This window comes from Colias eurytheme, chromosome 1 (genome assembly GCF_061535395.1).
Source record: "Colias eurytheme isolate Ceu_HAF_F1 chromosome 1, ilColEury1 Martin Lab GWU primary, whole genome shotgun sequence".
NCBI lineage: Eukaryota > Metazoa > Arthropoda > Insecta > Lepidoptera > Pieridae > Colias > Colias eurytheme.
In genome coordinates, this window is record NC_142980.1 from 6,195,952 (window position 1) to 6,216,834 (window position 20,883).

The window sequence follows — 20,883 nt, forward strand, 5'->3', positions numbered from 1 at the left end:
AGGTGACGTCACATATTTATGCTTCGAGAGGTTGTCACAATTATTTGCTGTAACATTTTCGTCACATAATTTTGATGCCACTTTATTATGCTGCCTACTAATGTCAGATATTTTTGCTGTATACGGGCAGACAGATATTATTGAACCCATTCTTATGACAGATATTATTGCTAATCTGCAAATGGTAATATATTTATGCTTCTGACTGTACAGTCACGAGCAATAATATATGCCTAGGGGGCGATGTGCAAAAATATCTGTCACTAGAACTAATTCAATAATATCTGTCTGCCCGTATACAGCAAAAATATCTGACATTAGTAGGCAACATAATAAAGTGGCATCAAAATTATGTGACGAAAATGTTACAGCAAATAATTGTGACAACCTCTCACGGCATAAATATGTGACATCAACTAGGAAGCAATAATATCTGACACAATTTCATATTTCTGTATTTTGCATCGATTCCTCATACAAATCTATACTAATATTATAAAGAGGAAAGGTTTGTATGTATGTATGTATGTATGGTTTTCACGCATAAACTACTGGACCGATTTTGATGAAATTTGGCACAGATAATCTTTAGACCCTGAGAAAGAACATAGACTACCTTTTATTTCGAAATATGTACCACGGGCGAAGCCGGGGCGGACCGCTAGAATATGTGACATCAACTAGGTGGCAATAATATCTGACACAATTTCATATTTCTATATTTTGCATAGATTCCTCACAAAAAGCATAAATATGTGACATCAACTAGGAAGCAATAATATCTGACACAATTTCATATTTCTGTATTTTGCATCGATTCCTCACACAAAGCATAAATATGTGACACCGACTAGGTGGCAATAATATCTGACACAATTTTATATTTCTGTATTTTGCGTTGATTCCACACTAAAAGCATAAATATGTGACATCAACTAGGAAGCAATAATATCTGACACAATTTTATTTTTAATTTAATATTGAATTAATACAAAATAAATAAATTTTATTTTAACTACGTTGTTTTAAAACATTATTACCATATTAATTAATATGTGCCGTCGTTGTATACTACATATTGTATGTCTAGATATTACATATATCCTACTAGTTTAACACCCGCGGCTTCGCCCGCGTTTTCAAAGAAAATGGCATGGTTTCCGTTCCTGTGGGATTTCCAGGATAAAGGCTCTCATAAGCGTTAATCCAAGTTACCTTCTATGTGTGTGCTAAATTCCATTTTCTCTTTTATTTGTGTGAAAGAGTAACAAACATCCTTAGATACATGATACTCACGAACTTTCGCATTTATAATATTAGAAGGATAAGATATCATGACAAAATTAAAGTATTCATATACTTATATGAATGCCCACTTGGGTAGATCTATTTTATTTGAAGGTTCAGTGTAACCTTCATGTATTATTTAGAAATTGTTTTGTCACATGTTTTCAGTTTTGTTATATTTGACGTTAGCGGCGTTTGACACGATTGCTCCGTTATTCATTTTCATTTATAATAATAATAATTAGCCTATAATATTGCTATTATTTTATTGAGTATCGAAAATTATGCCAAGTTATCATATTATCGTAATTTTATAAAAAAAAAAAATATTTACAAAATATAATGTGTCTTTTGTTCATATTCTTACCCCAGCAAAATACATAACACTAATTCAATAAATAACGTTTTGCCTTTTTAAAATCCTATCCTATCTTATCCTACTAGTCCTACTATAATCCTACTTCCTATCCTACTAACCTAGTATTATTAATGCGAAAGTTTGTGAGGATGTGTATGTGTGTGTCTGTGTTTGTTACTCTTTCACGCAAATACTACTGAACCGATTACAATAAAATTTAGCAGACAAATAAAGGGTAACTTGGGTTAACACTTAGGATAGGTTTTATCCCAAAATTCCCACGGGATCGGGAACTATGGTGTATTTCTGTGAAAACGCAGGCGAAGCCGCGAGCGGAAAGCTAGTGTCACATATTTATGCTTTTTGTGAGGAATCAATTATATTTTACAATACAGAAATTTAAAATTGTGTCAGATATTATTGCCTCCTAGGTGACGTCACATATTTATGCTTCGAGAGGTTGTCACAATTATTTGCTGTAACATTTTCGTCACATAATTTTGATGCCACTTTATTATGCTGCCTACTAATGTCAGATATTTTTGCTGTATACGGGCAGACAGATATTATTGAACCCATTCTTATGACAGATATTATTGCTAATCTGCAAATGGTAATATATTTATGCTTCTGACTGTACAGTCACGAGCAATAATATATGCCTAGGGGGCGATGTGCAAAAATATCTGTCACTAGAACTAATTCAATAATATCTGTCTGCCCGTATACAGCAAAAATATCTGACATTAGTAGGCAACATAATAAAGTGGCATCAAAATTATGTGACGAAAATGTTACAGCAAATAATTGTGACAACCTCTCACGGCATAAATATGTGACATCAACTAGGAAGCAATAATATCTGACACAATTTCATATTTCTGTATTTTGCATCGATTCCTCATACAAATCTATACTAATATTATAAAGAGGAAAGGTTTGTATGTATGTATGTATGTATGGTTTTCACGCATAAACTACTGGACCGATTTTGATGAAATTTGGCACAGATAATCTTTAGACCCTGAGAAAGAACATAGACTACCTTTTATTTCGAAATATGTACCACGGGCGAAGCCGGGGCGGACCGCTAGAATATGTGACATCAACTAGGTGGCAATAATATCTGACACAATTTCATATTTCTATATTTTGCATAGATTCCTCACAAAAAGCATAAATATGTGACATCAACTAGGAAGCAATAATATCTGACACAATTTCATATTTCTGTATTTTGCATCGATTCCTCACACAAAGCATAAATATGTGACACCGACTAGGTGGCAATAATATCTGACACAATTTTATATTTCTGTATTTTGCGTTGATTCCACACTAAAAGCATAAATATGTGACATCAACTAGGAAGCAATAATATCTGACACAATTTTATTTTTAATTTAATATTGAATTAATACAAAATAAATAAATTTTATTTTAACTACGTTGTTTTAAAACATTATTACCATATTAATTAATATGTGCCGTCGTTGTATACTACATATTGTATGTCTAGATATTACATATATCCTACTAGTTTAACACCCGCGGCTTCGCCCGCGTTTTCAAAGAAAATGGCATGGTTTCCGTTCCTGTGGGATTTCCAGGATAAAGGCTCTCATAAGCGTTAATCCAAGTTACCTTCTATGTGTGTGCTAAATTCCATTTTCTCTTTTATTTGTGTGAAAGAGTAACAAACATCCTTAGATACATGATACTCACGAACTTTCGCATTTATAATATTAGAAGGATAAGATATCATGACAAAATTAAAGTATTCATATACTTATATGAATGCCCACTTGGGTAGATCTATTTTATTTGAAGGTTCAGTGTAACCTTCATGTATTATTTAGAAATTGTTTTGTCACATGTTTTCAGTTTTGTTATATTTGACGTTAGCGGCGTTTGACACGATTGCTCCGTTATTCATTTTCATTTATAATAATAATAATTAGCCTATAATATTGCTATTATTTTATTGAGTATCGAAAATTATGCCAAGTTATCATATTATCGTAATTTTATAAAAAAAAAAAATATTTACAAAATATAATGTGTCTTTTGTTCATATTCTTACCCCAGCAAAATACATAACACTAATTCAATAAATAACGTTTTGCCTTTTTAAAATCCTATCCTATCTTATCCTACTAGTCCTACTATAATCCTACTTCCTATCCTACTAACCTAGTATTATTAATGCGAAAGTTTGTGAGGATGTGTATGTGTGTGTCTGTGTTTGTTACTCTTTCACGCAAATACTACTGAACCGATTACAATAAAATTTAGCAGACAAATAAAGGGTAACTTGGGTTAACACTTAGGATAGGTTTTATCCCAAAATTCCCACGGGATCGGGAACTATGGTGTATTTCTGTGAAAACGCAGGCGAAGCCGCGAGCGGAAAGCTAGTGTCACATATTTATGCTTTTTGTGAGGAATCAATTATATTTTACAATACAGAAATTTAAAATTGTGTCAGATATTATTGCCTCCTAGGTGACGTCACATATTTATGCTTCGAGAGGTTGTCACAATTATTTGCTGTAACATTTTCGTCACATAATTTTGATGCCACTTTATTATGCTGCCTACTAATGTCAGATATTTTTGCTGTATACGGGCAGACAGATATTATTGAACCCATTCTTATGACAGATATTATTGCTAATCTGCAAATGGTAATATATTTATGCTTCTGACTGTACCTATATTTTTTTTTATATTAAAAAGGTATGATTTAAAAAAAATCAACTGATAGATCGTAGTTGTACCATGGACGAATATAAGTAAAAAATATATTGCTCTAGTGGCACAATCCAGGGAGGAAACAGGGGACTACGTTTGTATGAAAAACGGCTTTTTTGTACAATGTTCAATGTTCAACGCAGTCAAATGCCTTGGAGAGGTCACAAAATATCCTCAGAGCATTTATTAATTTTTCTCATGCTTTATATATATGTGTTAGCAGTGCAACTCCAGCATCTGTTGTTGAGCGACCTCTTTGTGAAATCAAACTGTTTGGTGTGCAGTAAATTATTAGATGCAAAGGGACTAGTCAATTGGTTTAGCATTAATTTCTCGAATACATTAATGTTGGTAAAATCGAGATAGGTCTATAGTTGATACAGTCTTCTTGATCGCCTACCTTAAATAGAGGCTTCTCTTTTATAAATCGACCCAGTAGTTATGTGTATTCTTTGAAAATTTTATTATAGAGTAATGGGAGAGATGAAGCAATATACTTTGTAATAGAGTTAATTATAGAGTTAAACTACGATAACATGGCGCGCCCCTCCAAAATTCAAAACGTTTGAAAGTATTTACAATGCACCACCAAGATTCACAACGCATGTGTGCGTAATGAGACGGCCGTCAAACAAAAACAAATCCACGGATTTGTTGCTCGACTAGTCACGCTCTAATCGCTCATTATTATTAGTAATGGCGCTGCACTGACGTATTCTATGAAAACGACACGTGCGTTGTCTTGGGCGCTCGGCAACTTATGATTAGTTGACCAACAAATCTGGTAATAAGTGAGATATTACGAGTACTGATTGCAAAAAAACTATGAATTAATTTTATTACAGTGTTCAAATACTGAAATGTAATTTTATTATTTACTCTATTAGACTACAGGCCCGTGTTGAAAAAATTATGGGTCATTTGACCCACCACCTGACCTATCTAGAATGATATAAGAGCATAAAATAATAAGATTCAGCACTATGACGTCACTTGTAAGCTGTCCACCTGAGTGCAGATGAGAATTCGAAGGTTCAGGTAGAGATTTTCTCCCCTTGTCTCCATGATTTTTGTACGGCGTTGCGGAATAATGGCTTAAAAGCAGTATAGAAATAGTATGACACAGATGCCGTACTAAAATGGTGGTCCACAAAGTCGGAATTTATTTTTATTTTTCGACAGTTGCCGGGGTAAATTTGGTCATTTGATTTTGTTATTGTGTATTAAATAAATAAATAAATAATAAATAAAATATCCTTTATTGAATTATTATGTAGATAAAACATAAATCAAACAAACTTAAATCTTATTGATCTCTATTGGCACTGGAACTAAAATTTTCTTCATCACTGTCATAGAAGCTTGATGTGTCATTTTCAGAATCGGATTCTCCTACGTGAATAAAATTCTTGCTCATTTTTTTTCTTGAATTTTCCATTACTAACTTGTTTTGCAATCAGTACTTTCGTATTACTGAGCGACGTAGAATTAATAACTTGACTGTCTCAGACCGCTGCCGGCCTGCTACAGGCTACTAAAGACGAATACGTACAACTGCATACAAACTCCTTCGTAAGGATGTCACTACACACATTGAAAGAGTAATTTGGAGGGGCGCGCCATGTTATCGTAGTTTATCTCTACCAAGAAGCTTATATCTTATACACTGGAGATTGCACTATGACCATTAACTTGTCACAAGAAAATATAACCTTGAATGACGTCAGTGTTGTTTTTTGTCTCTTTCTGTGGGTGACCACACTGGTTTGTATATTCAGGATTTTTCGAAATAAAAAAAACTAAAAATCATGGTCTATAAATAATAACGACATATATTTTTAACAGTATTTATATTATATCGTTTTGGTTACTCAAGCTTCAGTCTAAAACTTTTCAATATTCCAAAGGGAGAGTTGCATCGCTAGTGTTGATGTGTGGTAACGATATTACAGCTGTTCTCAGAAATTCGTATGTCTTTCAGGAGCTGTACTTACGGTTACTAATGGTTTCATGGTGGTTAATTATAATATAATTAAAATTACTTTAACAGTAGAGACGCAGTAAATAATTTTTTTTCTGGACCGTAATCCTCAGGCTTAAAATGCAAACTGCATATTCTGGCATGTTGATAAATTTTACCCTTGATAGGCACTATGGACAGCCATTTATTTCTTTTTATTTCATTTTTGGAAAGCTGAAATACGTAAAACAAAAAAATATTAGGTTAAAAAGTATAAATTTCAATGTAAAAAAGAACAAACCACAATATGTGAGTGCAATACTGATGTCGTGTGTTGTTTCATTACTAGTATAAAAATTTTTAAAATGGTGTTCTAAATGTTCATCATAATATTGTTTAGCAATATATTATCGTCGCTATCCGTAAAAACTAAAAACCCATCATCATGGTTACCTTACTTGTTAAATTTGTTTGTTGAAAACTTGTTGAAAAATGATGAAAGTATTAGGAAAAGAACTTATTTATCATGATTGCTTAGTAAAATGATGATAAATTTGACGATTTTTGCCATTAAAATGATTCTAAACAGGTAAATGCATGAATGAGTATTGAGGAATATTGTAAATAACGTAAATATACACTTGCCTGTGAAATTATAGGCCAGAATTTGGTGTCCAAAAACTTCTGCAATTTTTCACAATGCAATACATTATTAATATTCGGAAAATATTTATTAAATACGCAACAATATTAACTTAAAATATATTCGAAGCGACGCAATTTTTTTGACACTTATGCCATATTGTCAAAGTGAGAGTTGCTACAATTTTATTATGGTAACTACCCATAATCAGGGAATATCGCTTTTTAATAATTGGTTCAGATACTTATTTTATTTAGCATAAATAATAATTGTCTCATCCAACAATGCTTCTGAATGACGTTGTTGGCAATTTATCAACAAACTCATGTACAAAAACTAACCTTTTGCATAGAATATTACAGCATACATAGTAGCCTTGGGAAAACTTCGTATTAACAGTGGCAATACCAAGTTAGGTGTGAAAGTGATAGAACACAACAATTTTCTTGTTACACGTCAAATGTTCATACCGAAATCTCCAGTGTATTAGATATAAGCTTCTTGATCTCTACCTTGATATTATGTAGAGTGTCAATATATTATTCAAAAAAGATAACACGTATTCATATTTTTATCTAAGATATAATTCACTGGAATATTATAAGAAAATAAAGGATATCATTGTATTTGATACGTAAATAAATTAGAAATATTAATTACTAGCGGTCCGCCCCGGCTTCGCCCGTGGTACATGTTTACGTTTTCTACATAAGAACCATCCTCGTACTTCAAGGAATATAATAAAAAAAGAATTATCGAAATCGGTTCAGCCGTTCTCGAGTTATGCGCTTACCAACACATTTTGCGATTCATTTTTATATATAAGACTGGCGGTCCGCCCCGGCTTCGCCCGTGGTACATATTTACGTTTTCTCTACATAAGAACCATCCTCGTACTTCAAGGAATATAATAAAAAAGAATTATCGAAATCGGTTCAGCCGTTCTCGAGTTATGCGCTTACCAACACATTTTGCGATTAATTTTTAGGGTTCCGTACCTCAAAAGTAAAAAACGGAACCCTTATAGGATCACTTTGTTGTCCGTCTGTCCGTCCGTCCGTCTGTCAAGACCCTTTTTCTCAGGAACGCGTGGAGGTATGAAGCTGAAATTTATATCAATTACTCAGGTCTACTGTCCCTTGAAGCTGAGAAAAAAATCAAACTTCTAAGCCAACGCAATCAAAAGATACAGCCGTTTATGCCGCAAATTTTCGACACTTGCAAGGGAATCAAAACCTACAGGGTGCTTCCCGTGAACTCAGAATCTTGAAATTTGGTACGAAGCAACGTCTTATAGCATAGATAAAGGAAAAATTACGAAAACCATAAAAAACCTTGCAGGTTTGTACGGAACCCTCGGTGCGCGAGTCCGACTCGCACTTGGCCGGTTTTTTATATATAAGACTAGCGGTCCGCCCCGGCTTCGCCCGTGGTACATGTTTACGTTTTCTCTACATAAGAACCATCCTCGTACTTCAAGGAATATAATAAAAAAAGAATTATCGAAATCGGTTCAGCCGTTCTCGAGTTATGCGCTTACCAACACATTTTGCGATTCATTTTTATATATAAGAAGATTATTAAGGGTAATTGAAACTCAGTTTTAGCCATATTTTAATTTATTTCAACATCTCAAGAAATGATCATCATATATTATTTCTATTGAAAATATTTAAGCCGAGTATACCATAGACATATTATACTTATTTAATAAGTAGATATGTAACATAAGAATGTATAAAAAGCGAGTTAGGTATAACGACATATTATTACAGATCTATGGTAATTGGTAATAAAGTTTGAATGTTACTAAGACATACGAGTACAACAATAATTATCTTAATAAATCAGCAAAATTGCAAAACATAATATTAAAAAATATAATATGAATTGAGAACGAAACGGTGTAAAATCTATAACTTATTAAAATAAATTATTTGACTTAACATAATAAAAGGCATAAGTACCAACAACATAATTATGTATAAAAATTAAAAAGTAAAGACTAACTATCTTATTATGCATGATCATGCAGTAATCGACGCGCCACTCCATTAAAAGTTATAACTTAACTGAGCCAATATATTGTATTATACGGATTATAAATATGTGCCAATCTCTATAGTCTATAATTATTATAGTACTCCCCGCATTAGCCTAATTTGGGAGTTTGTTGTACATAACATTTATAGTTCGTCGTGTTTTGGTCCTGAGAATTCTTCGTGGCTGATGAAACCGTTCTTATCTTTGTCTTCATGTTGGAATATTTCTTCGACTAGTTTGTCATGGCTCTCGAGCATTTGTTTGATGTCTTCGCTAATTTCAGCGCCGTCGGATGGAACCATCTGCTTCTTCAGATATTCGCTGACCTGGCAAATAAAAATAAGTTTTGTATATTAATTATCTAATAGAAATAACTTATTTACGTACTTAATATAAATTGTTAGGCATATTTTAATACATAATTTGATACAACGCCACCTAGTTTGAAACCAAGTAAAGCTTATACTGAGAAGACTGGATAGCAATACTTTCTGAAGTTAGAGTCACCCGGCAAACGTTGTCGGTTGTTCTAACAGTTAAACCAGTAATAACTAAATAACTAAACAGTTAAACCAGTAATAAAAAAAAGACGGGTTGCACTCCGGGAGTGCCGGCAGAAGTGAAAACTTGATTATTAACGTTGAGCATGTTTGATATCCATCCGTCTTACGCTTTTTCGATCAGGGTCACGTGTCCTGACGCGAGTTTAGGATTTTATACCCAACGCCGCTAAAGAAGTTTTCACTTCAAAAATTATAGATGGATGGATTATATTATGTGAACATTTTAAAATTATTTATTAAATATTTATAATTATTTCTCAACTATTGCACGCCTCATAAGCGAAGCGTTGAGGTGGGTACTACTGTCACTTCGCGCAAAACATCTGATTTTTCAAACTTAAAATGTCTTTATGTATCATACATTGCACTTGTAAGATAATACATACTTTTATTTTTGATGTCATTTTTGTTATTTAAACTAGTTAAAAAACAGTTTAAAAAAGTTCTGTCTTGGACGTCCGTGTGTCTGTATGTGCGGATCCTTTTTCTTGTTAACACGATAGCGACCGAAATACTTTACTAATCGAGTCTTTTTTTTTCCCTTACGCTTGAGTATGCTCAGGAATAGAACCCTTTCATTTTTCAGAGTCTGATTCGATGTGGTTTAATTGTTATTAAATAAACAAAAATAATAATTAATAAATATTTATTAAAAAAAATTATGAGACGTGCACTTTTGGATTTTCCAAATTATTGAAGAATTTGACAGCAACGGAGGGAAAATATTGATTATAATACTGAAATTGAAATTTATATAAATAAGGCTATATTTTATGGTATTCAAGCAATCAGCTCATTGCCGTGCACTAAATACTTTAGAAATTACAGACTGTCCATGCGTAATTAATTACATTTGTATGCAGATGCGGTTAGATCCCATCACCCATATAATCGTGAACTGACCTCTTCTCTCGACAGCACCGAGTCACGATCTGTGTCCATTGCCAAGAAGGCTAACTCTATACTCACTTCTTCGCGGGACAGCATGTTGTCCTTGTCAGCGTCGATCTCTTTGAATACGTTGGTTGTTGGGGGCGAGTCGCCGATGTTGATGAGTTCCACTTCGAAGTGGAGGGTGGCGTGGGGTGGGATCACGTTGCCGGCCCCGCGCTCACCGTACCCGAGCGACGATGGGATCACCAGCTTTCGTTTTTCACCTGAAAATTATGGCAGTACCTTACATCACACTGTTAATTAACTGTTTTAAGTTTCAACGCTGTCAACTGACAGCTCGACTCGAAACTTTATAATTATTAGTAAAGATTTGTAGGTATCTACGATTGTGTAAGAACAATTTTTATAACTAAGTATTTGTAACTGAAAACAGATTATTATTAGTTTACGAGTCAATTTATCCATACAGTAAAGATTAACAGAATTAAAAATCAGTATTTTCTTTATAAAAGTTTATCTTGGGCCATTCGTGCACAAGGCTACTCAAATATCTTCGTTTTTAGTCTCCAAGAGACTACCGCTATACAAATGCATTGAGATTCATACATAGATAATATCTATATATATTATGATAAAGATAAAGAGAAGAAAGATATTATGTCGAAGAGAAAATTACTTACCGACACACATGTCAACGAGACCCTCATCCCAACCTTTGATCACCTGACCGGCACCGAGTTGGAAAGTGAAAGGTTGGTCGCGGTCGTAGCTGTAACGAAGAAATGAATAGTTAGCAAGATGTCGGTATTTACATCGGTCATTAAATTTACAGTAATAACTTTCAAGTACTAAGCAGTAACTTGTAAGTCAATGGAAAATTCGTCAGCTAATAAGATTCAGTAGGTTATAGATGCTGTTGCGTTACTTTCTAGGTTCCAGCTGACGAACTTTCCACCAAGATACAGCCAGCTGACATTAAATTTCATTTATAGTAGCATATAAACGATCACCAGGTAAATTTTGAGTTGAGAGGAAATCACTGAAAATTTTTTATTTCTCAAGTTCAAGCTGCCAGCTGACGTATAATCCACCATGCTACGGCCAGCTGATTTTGTTCTTCTTTCAAGATAATAGATAAAATATAATATGACAAATTTTCTAATGAGAGGAAATGACTGAATTTTGTTTTTTTTTGTACATGCGTGAGAAGCTAGGTACCACTGCCCGACCCATCAACGGAGTCGCAGCTGACGGTCGCGAGTGTTCATAGTAGGTATAAATAGTCCCTCATGTATTTTACGAAGAATCAAGCTGATAAATGCATGGTAGATATCGTAACTATATAATATTGTAGGTATAGTATTATATTATCAGTGCTAATATTGTAGTTTCTGCTTCACGCTTAAACCACTGACCCGGTTTAAATGAAATTCGGTACACAGGTAGTTGGAAATCTGAGGAAGGATAGAGTCCCGAGTCCCGTCCGACTCGGGCCCTTCTGGCCTCCTCCACTCAAGCAACAGCCCAAGCCGAGGTTCGAGATACCCATCCAGGGGGGACGCCCTTGCGCATGTCGCTACCAGGGTGAACCTTCAGTTCACCCACGCGACCGCGATAAAATGTAGAAGAAGCCCTTCTGGCTAACATTGAGAGACACCACAAAAAAGGACATTAAATTCATACCAGAAACCACAGACGAATAGCTTAAACGTATTCTTTGAAATGTACTTAAATGTAGCTTAAACGTATTCTTTGAAATGTACGTAACTCAGTGAGCCTGCAGCTTTTGAGTTTATGAGTTATAAAATACTAGCGACCCGCCCCGGCTTCGCACGGGTGCAATGCTGATACTAAATACACTACAGAAAAACTGTGAACGTTGTATAATATAAAAACATAGCGGCCCGCTCCGGCTTCGCACGGGTATCTATACTAATATTATAAAGCTGAAGAGTTTGTTTGTTTGAACGCGCTAATCTCGGGAACTACTGGTCCGATTCTTTCGGTGTTAGATAGCCCATTTATCGAGAAAGGTTATAGGGTATATATCATCATGCACGACCAACAGAAGTGGAGCCACAGGGGTGAAACCGCGCGGAGCAGATGTAAAATATGTATATAGCCGGGCGGCCGGCCGGTACCGCCGCAAACGCTACGTCCCGCAATTTTTAAATCCATACTAATATTATAAATGCGAAAGTAACTCTGTCTGTCTGTCTGTTACTCAATCACGCCGTAGACCTTTTCAATGTGTATAATACTTAGTACATTATTTTGATACAACTCGTAAGTCGTAGGGTTGCGTTTGCAATGTAAGCGGAAAAAATGTAATTTTTTACGACATCACATTAGAAACCTCAAAAATAACAGTACTTCTCCACTATTTAATGGATGTTATTATACATATAAACCTTCCTCTTGAATCACTCTATCTATTAAAAAAAACCCATCAAAATCCGTTGCGTAGTTTCAAAGATTTAAGCGTATAAAGGGACATAGGGATATAGGGACAGAGAAAGCGACCTTGTTTTATACTATGTAGTGATTTCTCATGAGATTCTTTTTTTTTATTATTGGATTTTAATGTATTTTTTTTATTATTTTGGGCTCTGTTTTGGATTGCTTTAACAGGTGATTTTAGTAGTAGTTATGGCACAATATATTTTTAACTAGCTTACCGCCTGCAGCTTCGCCTGCTTTGTCTAAATATAAATTATTATATACCAAAAACTTCCTCTTGAATATGACCTATCTATAAAAAAAAAACGCATCAATATCCGTTGCGTAAGTTTAAAATATTTAAAGCATACAAAGGGACATAGAAACAAAGAAAGCAACTTTCTTTTATACTATTTAGTGAAGAATTATAATAATTAGCTCTGCTGCAGACAAAAATATCACATACAGAACACCTAGTAAAAACATATTACACTATTACAGGGTGCACATGGTGCAACTATTCATGTATTTTGACAATGCGATCAGGCAAAAAGATAAATAGGTGCCGAGGATAACACTATTACATAGCCCATTGTTTCGGAATACAGGATACTGCATCGAAAACTGTTCACCTATATCACAGAGATTTTACATAACCGTACCCTCCGAAATTTTATAACTAAACTTTTTTGTACACCTACGATTTACTTCTTGATAATATGTACTTATTTTATTTTTTGTCTTATAAATGAATCTAGACTAATTAAGAAAAAATTTGTAGGTACAACGTCCGCGTCGATTTAAATATCTACTTTTACGTACGTACCTACGACAAATTTTCTAAGTGAGAGTGTATTGTATTATATTTTGGACAAAGTAATGACAACAAAGACAGGTTTACATAGAATGTCTGCATAGTACCTATCTTATAACCGTTATATCATTTAGCTGTTGATGACACCAGGGAAATTGGTTCTACAATAATTTTAACCTCAATAGGTACCTTTGTTTTACACAAAATGGGTTGAATGCGCTATTCACAGATGTTCAGACAATGCGACTATTTCTTGCATAGTTAGAAATAAGTATCTTCATTGAGAACAAAACATTTGTATCTATAATTAATAAAAACGTAAATTAGCCGTTTGCTCGTTTAATTACATTATAGATATATATATTAAACGCATATAATATACAGTATATTAATAGATATGGTACCAATACATTAATTATCAAAATTCTTCGGGCTCCGAGATATCTCCGAAAGAGTTAAGTAAGATATTTTTCTGAGGATTCCTACATTTTATAATTATAATCTATAGTATATTTATCACTTGCGACGGGTTTGTTGACAATTAAGCCCTTTATTTGGATAGCCATCGAGGACAATGGGCCATACTTAATTAAAGCCACTGACACTCTGTAGCTCATATATTGAAATTGCAACGCTAATTTAAAAGCTATACACGCTCTATTTGTCATTTAACTATGTATTTTATTTTAACTCTACAATCATATTTTCCACTACAATTTCTCATAGATGCAACTATCCAACGAAGCTTATAAAGACTTTTCAGTAATTAAGAAGTTGCAACATTCCTTTTCGTTATTTTTCGTCTGGTTGAGCAATTACTTTTCTTGTCTCGTATTTATTAACTGTGCGTAGATCTGATGTATAAAAATTAAAATCCAAGATGGAATTCAATGTATGTATTGTTATTTTATATATTACTAGCGGTCCGCCCCGGCTTCGCCCGTGGTATGTACCACATTTACGTTTTCTCTACATAAAAACCATCCTCGTACTTCAAGGAATATATTAAAAAAAGAATTATCGAAATCGGTTCAGCCGTTCTCGAGTTATGCGCTTACCAACACATTTTGCGATTCATTTTTATATATAAGACTAGCGGTCCGCCCCGGCTTCGCCCGTGGTACATGTTTACGTTTTCTCTACATAAAAACCATCCTCGTACTTCAAGGAATATAATAAAAAAAGAATTATCGAAATCGGTTCAGCCGTTCTCGAGTTATGCGCTTACCAACACATTTTGCGATTCATTTTTATATACATACTAGCGGTCCGCCCCGGCTTCGCCCGTGGTACATATTTACGTTTTCTCTACATAAAAACCATCCTCGTACTTCAAGGAATATAATAAAAAAAGAATTATCGAAATCGGTTCAGCCGTTCTCGAGTTATGCGCTTACCAACACATTTTGCGATTCATTTTTATATATAAGATAAGATAAGACTAGCGGTCCGCCCCGGCTTCGCCCGTGGTACATATTTACGTTTTCTCTACATAAAAACCATCCTCGTACTTCAAGGAATATAATAAAAAAAGAATTATCGAAATCGGTTCAGCCGTTCTCGAGTTATGCGCTTACCAACACATTTTGCGATTCATTTTTATATATAAGACTAGCGGTCCGCCCCGGCTTCGCCCGTGGTACATTACGTTTTCTCTACATAAGAACCATCCTCGTACTTCAAGGAATTTAAGAAAAAAAGAATTATCGAAATCGGTTCAGCCGTTCTCGAGTTATGCGCTTACCAACACATTTTGCGATTCATTTTTATATATAAGAAGATAAGAAGATTGGTAGTGTCCGAATCACGAAGTTTCTATATTATTTTCCTAATTGATCTCTTCTTAAAATTATACAGTGAACATTACAACATAGGCTTGGGAAACGTTTAATTTCTGGAAGTAATTTTAAACTCTTCCAAGGTTTGTCTTAAATTGCGAAATGAATCCGAGTTCAGGTGTAAGAGCAGGCGAATTCAAATAAATGTAAATTGTTGAATTAAATAATCCTCTGCAATACGTTTCGCAAACATGTGAATCCGTGAGGCATTCACTTTCACGAATCATCAAGCAGGTATCTGGTTATGGGCATCCTAGTGTTACGTAGTTTAGGACAATATTCACATACTATGAATACTAACTAGTTAGGTAATGAACCATTGAGTTGTACTTGTTTAACATTTAGCAATGTGGCTAAATATTGCTTCCTGGTTGCATCAACATCAAAGGCTTTCTATGATATATGTAGGTATTTTTACAAAGCTGCAATCATACATTTAATTCTAACATAGTATGAGGCATAAAATATGTGATGGTAATTTAATTAAACCTACTTCGTATAGGTATTAATTTACGTTAGAGCACGGCAGAGGGCTTAGTATAGGTAACAGACATTTATAAGATTGCAAGCGTCTGACGTTGGAATGGATCAAAAAACCTCCCACAAATGATTTCCTATTAAAGTAGCTTATTTTTCTGTAAATCTATAAAAAATTATCGTTGTACATATGTATACATATTCCTTCTGCGATTGCTTCTTTCCATGTCCTAAGAAATGGCTAGACCGCTTTAAATGATGTTTAGGATACAATCAGTAGGTCTCAGAAGTGAGCATAATATATCGATAATAATTTTAAGAGCATCTCTAAAATCTAAGCAAATGTTACTTCAGTTATTTACTTCAAAATCTTAATAAGTTCATTCACAACCAAAGCCTACCATAGCTCATACAACCCAGCAAACGCAAATGAACAATCGCCATATTAAAAGACAGATTTCAACTAGAAAAATTGCTTGTGCGAATAATTGCAAAATTAAAACTCCCGACGCGGACGTCTGGCTTAATATTCCTGGAAAAACTCTCAGTAAATTGTCAGTCCCATTTTTAGAATAATTTAAATGATCACGTTAGCCAGATTTCAAGATTCTATTTTAAGCGGCATATATCTACATAGGTACTTTTATTCATTTTTATTAGCTTACGTGTATTTGGGACATTACCAAGAGCCTGCGAAAGTGACCTCACCAACGAAAGTGTTACGGTCTAAACGTTAAACAAGCAAAGAGAAAGCAATGTAGGTGCAATAGTTCAACTCTCTCCTGACAATGAGACTCACACAAGATTACATCAGATAATAAAAATGTGCATTCGCAAGATGTTGTTCTGAGCGATATCAAATTATGTTGCAATCTGCCTTCAAATGAAACCTTGTGGAAATAAGCTGTGTGTGACTGTGTATATGAATGCGTGTGAATAGTACAATAATTATTATTAAACACAGTGTTTTTAGTTATAAATAAATATTTAGTTTAGAATTTACAAGCTTACCGCCCGCGGCTTTGTCTTTTGTTGCTTCGTCTAAAACCTAATAAATTATATACTAAAACCTTCTTCTTGAATCACTCTATCTATTAAAAAAAACCGCATTAAAATCCGTTGCGTTGTTTTAAAGATTTAAGCATACATAGGGACATAGAGCCAGAGAAAGCGATTTCATTTTGGTTTCAACTATATTATGTCAGAAGAGAGCAGTCGTTGCAGTGAGAAAATTATTTTCCAACGGCGCGGAGCGTGGCGTCGAAATGTTTTCATCTATTTAGAATAATTTTTAAACTCTTTCGATTTACTGATTAGTAATTTTCAAGTTCATCCATTAAAATTAAATACAGTACTGTGTTTGTTCGTTTGTTTGTCTTCTTTCACGTCGGGTCACGGAGCGATTTTATGATATGATTTCCGTGTCTGAAAAAAGTTAGGAGGCTAGAGAGTGACATATGCTACTTTTTACCGCGATGAAACATCTTACTCCCACGGGAATTTCCTTTGACTACGCGGGCGAAGCCGCGCGCGGAAAATGTTATGATTTATATTTTATTTTATAATATTTATATTTGAAATAAAATTATATTAACAAAATTTCAATAAATATATATTAAAATTTACCTATCTGTATAACTTTTATCATTAATCAAAAACAAATGTGATCTCGGTCGAGTATAATTCTACGCTTTTTGTTGGTTAAAAATTTAGGGATGTAACGATACCGATACCGATACCGATATATCGGCCGATATATCGGCAAGCCGATATATCGGTATCGCCGATAATAAATCAACCGATACCGATATTTTTTTATTAAATTTCTTTCTTTTCTTTTATGTTTTTGCATTGTATTCATTCATATTGTTTTATTTCTGTTTCTGTAATAGTGTTAAGGAAGAGCGGAACCTCCTGACACAAGCATTTTATTTGCTTACTAGGAGTGTTCCAATCACAAATTTGTTTATGTAAAGGAAAGAAAGAAATAATTTTGAATTTTTTTAATTTTTAACGTGATAACGTTTTTAAAATCGTTTTAGTCGGGTGACATGTTCATAAACTTGTGTCACACCAAAACCTCACGAGCGCGATCGCAGGTAATATAACGAGAGAGAGACGGACCGATCTCCCGAGTCCCGTTTCATCTCGAGCGCTGCCACTGCATTATGTTATCACGTAAACATCTCGATCGTAAACCTACTTTACAAACAACCAATTTTTGCACGCCTCATAAGCGAAGCGTTGAGGTGGGTACTACTGTCACTTCGCGCAAAACATCTGATTTTTCAAACTTAAAATGTCTTTATGTATCATACATTGCACTTGTAAGATAATACATACACACACATATTAAGAAAAAACACTATTTTTAACGTTCATGATATTTTTGATGTCATTTTTGTTATTTAAACTAGTTAAAAAACAGTTTAAAAAAGTTCTGTCTTGGACGTCCGTGTGTCTGTATGTGCGGAGGATTTTCTTGTTGACACGATAGCGACCGAAATACTTTACTAATCGAGTCTTTATTTTTCTCTTACGCTTGAGTATGCTCAGGAATAGAACCCTTTCATTTTTCAGGGTCTGATTCGATGTGGTTTAATTGTTATTAAATAAACAAAAATAATAATTAATAAATAATTATTAAAAAATGTTGTGTGGTTTTATGAAACCACGGTAAAAGTGAAACTGTTCGAACGGTTCCGAACACTGCTTTGTGTAGCGCACGTCGCGTGTCGGTCGGCTGCCGAGTAGGTATACCTACTCGGCAGCCGCGATACACGCGACATGCGCTACACAGACCAAAAAGTTTGAGACGATGTAATAAAAGTTTCACTTTAAAAAAATTATGAGGCGTGCACTTTTGGATTTTCCAAACTATTTTGATATCAAATAATTCAAAAACCCGCGTCCAATGAACGATGCGGGAGGCCGCCCGCGCGTGCGCACTTTGTTTTCTGAAAAAACTCTACCAATAGTAAAATTTTATTAGGTACTGATTATATGTATATTACTTAAAGTTTAACTGACTTCGTAAAATAATAATACTAAAATAAATGGTTTTGTTGTTTTTTGATTTGGCATTTTTATTTAAAAGAATACGATTAACAGTTGTCTCTGTTAAATGTTGGTAACTTTTTATGCATAATTCACTATTTATTTTTCTACCAAGCCATCGATATCGGTATCGGTATCGGTATCGCCGATACATTACTACAAATATCGGTATCGGTATCGTATCGGCAAAATCATGTATCGTTACATCCCTAGTTAAAATATTGTTAATGGGTTATCCAAATAGTTCGTGTATTGAATACAGTACTTGTTTTAAACAAACATCAGCCTTGAGCAACATTAGGTTGCTGCATATTTATTTTAATAGCAAGAATAAAAGAACGAGATATTTACTCAAGTAATGGTATTGGCTCGGCATTATTAAAGTTCATAACAATAGACATGCTTATGACGCATTTGCTTGCATTAAATGGAAGAGAAAATTTAATTAAAAACATTTCTAATAATAGTATACCTTAATGAATACTCTGTTTCAAAGGCGATGTTATTATACGGTACCGGGAACTTGTACAAAAATGTCGTAGACAATTATCTGAGATACAGACTCTTTTATTATTATCCCGATGTTGCAGTATTCATTATAATATAAAGTAAGTAAGATAAAATATATTGTATTTACGACTTTTAAGTTAATAAAACAATATATTTTATCTTATGTCCCTGTTGTCTTATAATTATCTCATAATTAAGGTGTAATTTTCTATTAAATCAATTAGTTCCGCTGATGTTACGGTTGAGTGAAAGTAGTAAGTCTGGCTATCGTCAGAAACTGGTTAGGATTCCTAGTGTTACAGCGAAAAGTTCTTAAATATCATGATCACGTGCTCAAAATGTTAACGATCGCGATATTTAATAGCAAAGAATATACGGTCCTTGGTTTGTGCGAATTCCTTTTGTTAAAAAAAAACATTATTTCATATTAGTAATTAACTAATACATAATAATAACCACAAAGTGAAGTCAGTCATCAGCCTTCTGTATCCTGCCAGACCGAGACATTTTTTTTCGTCGTCTCCACCGGGAATGGAACCCAGGACCCCTCGGTTTTACGCTCACGCGTCATCCACTGTACCAAGGAGGCGGTTAGTTATGTAATTAACTAATGCATCTATCAGGAAGCATATAATATAAAAGTTAAGTATTTGAAAGTAGATTCTGATTGACAGTGATAAGGTGAACAAGCATATAAATCATAAATAAAAGTACTGAAGCAATGTCTTGACTTGGTTTAAACTTTAATCCCATTAAATATAAATTAATATACCTATCTTAATATATATAAATCTCGTGTCACATGTCTCATGTTTGTCCTCAATGGACTCCTAAACCACTTAACCGATTATAATAAAATTCACACACCATGTGCAGTTCGATCCAACTTGAGAGATAGGATAGTTTAAACATGTAGGTACCTACCACGGGCGAAGCCGGAGCGGACCACTATCTATACTAATATTATAAAGCTGAAGAGTTTGTTTGTTTGAACGCGCTAATCTCGGGAACTACTGGTCCGATTTGAAAAATTCTTTTGGTGTTAGATAGCTCATTTATCGAGGAAGGCTATAGGCTATATAATATCATCACGCTACGACCTACAGGAGTGGAGCCACGGGGGTGAAACCGCGCGGAGCAGCTAGTTACTATAATTTATATAAACTCCGAAAGCGCATTGTAACTAACTAATAATTCTACTAATATTGCATAACTGCACATTCTACTTATAAAAAAATGTTGGATT

The 20,883-nt window shown here is 34.1% G+C and overlaps 1 protein-coding gene across 2 annotated transcripts in view; it reads right to left on the reverse strand.

The window, feature by feature from the left end:
* Positions 1 to 8,603: 8,603 nt before the first annotated feature.
* The window catches only part of Fkbp14 (peptidyl-prolyl cis-trans isomerase Fkb14), a 33,204-nt gene continuing 20,924 nt past the window's right edge, over positions 8,604 to 20,883 (reverse strand). The window contains exons 2-4 of one of the 2 annotated variants that reach the window (XM_090102138.1): positions 11,183 to 11,271; positions 10,512 to 10,765; positions 8,604 to 9,371 (exon numbers count right to left, since the gene is read on the reverse strand). In XM_090102138.1, coding sequence (XP_089958264.1) covers positions 9,189 to 9,371; positions 10,512 to 10,765; positions 11,183 to 11,271 — 526 coding nt within the window. In that variant the 3' untranslated portion in view covers positions 8,604 to 9,188. The remainder of the gene's footprint in view (positions 9,372 to 10,511; positions 10,766 to 11,182; positions 11,272 to 20,883) is intronic. The other variant, XM_090102145.1, reaches the window with a different exon arrangement.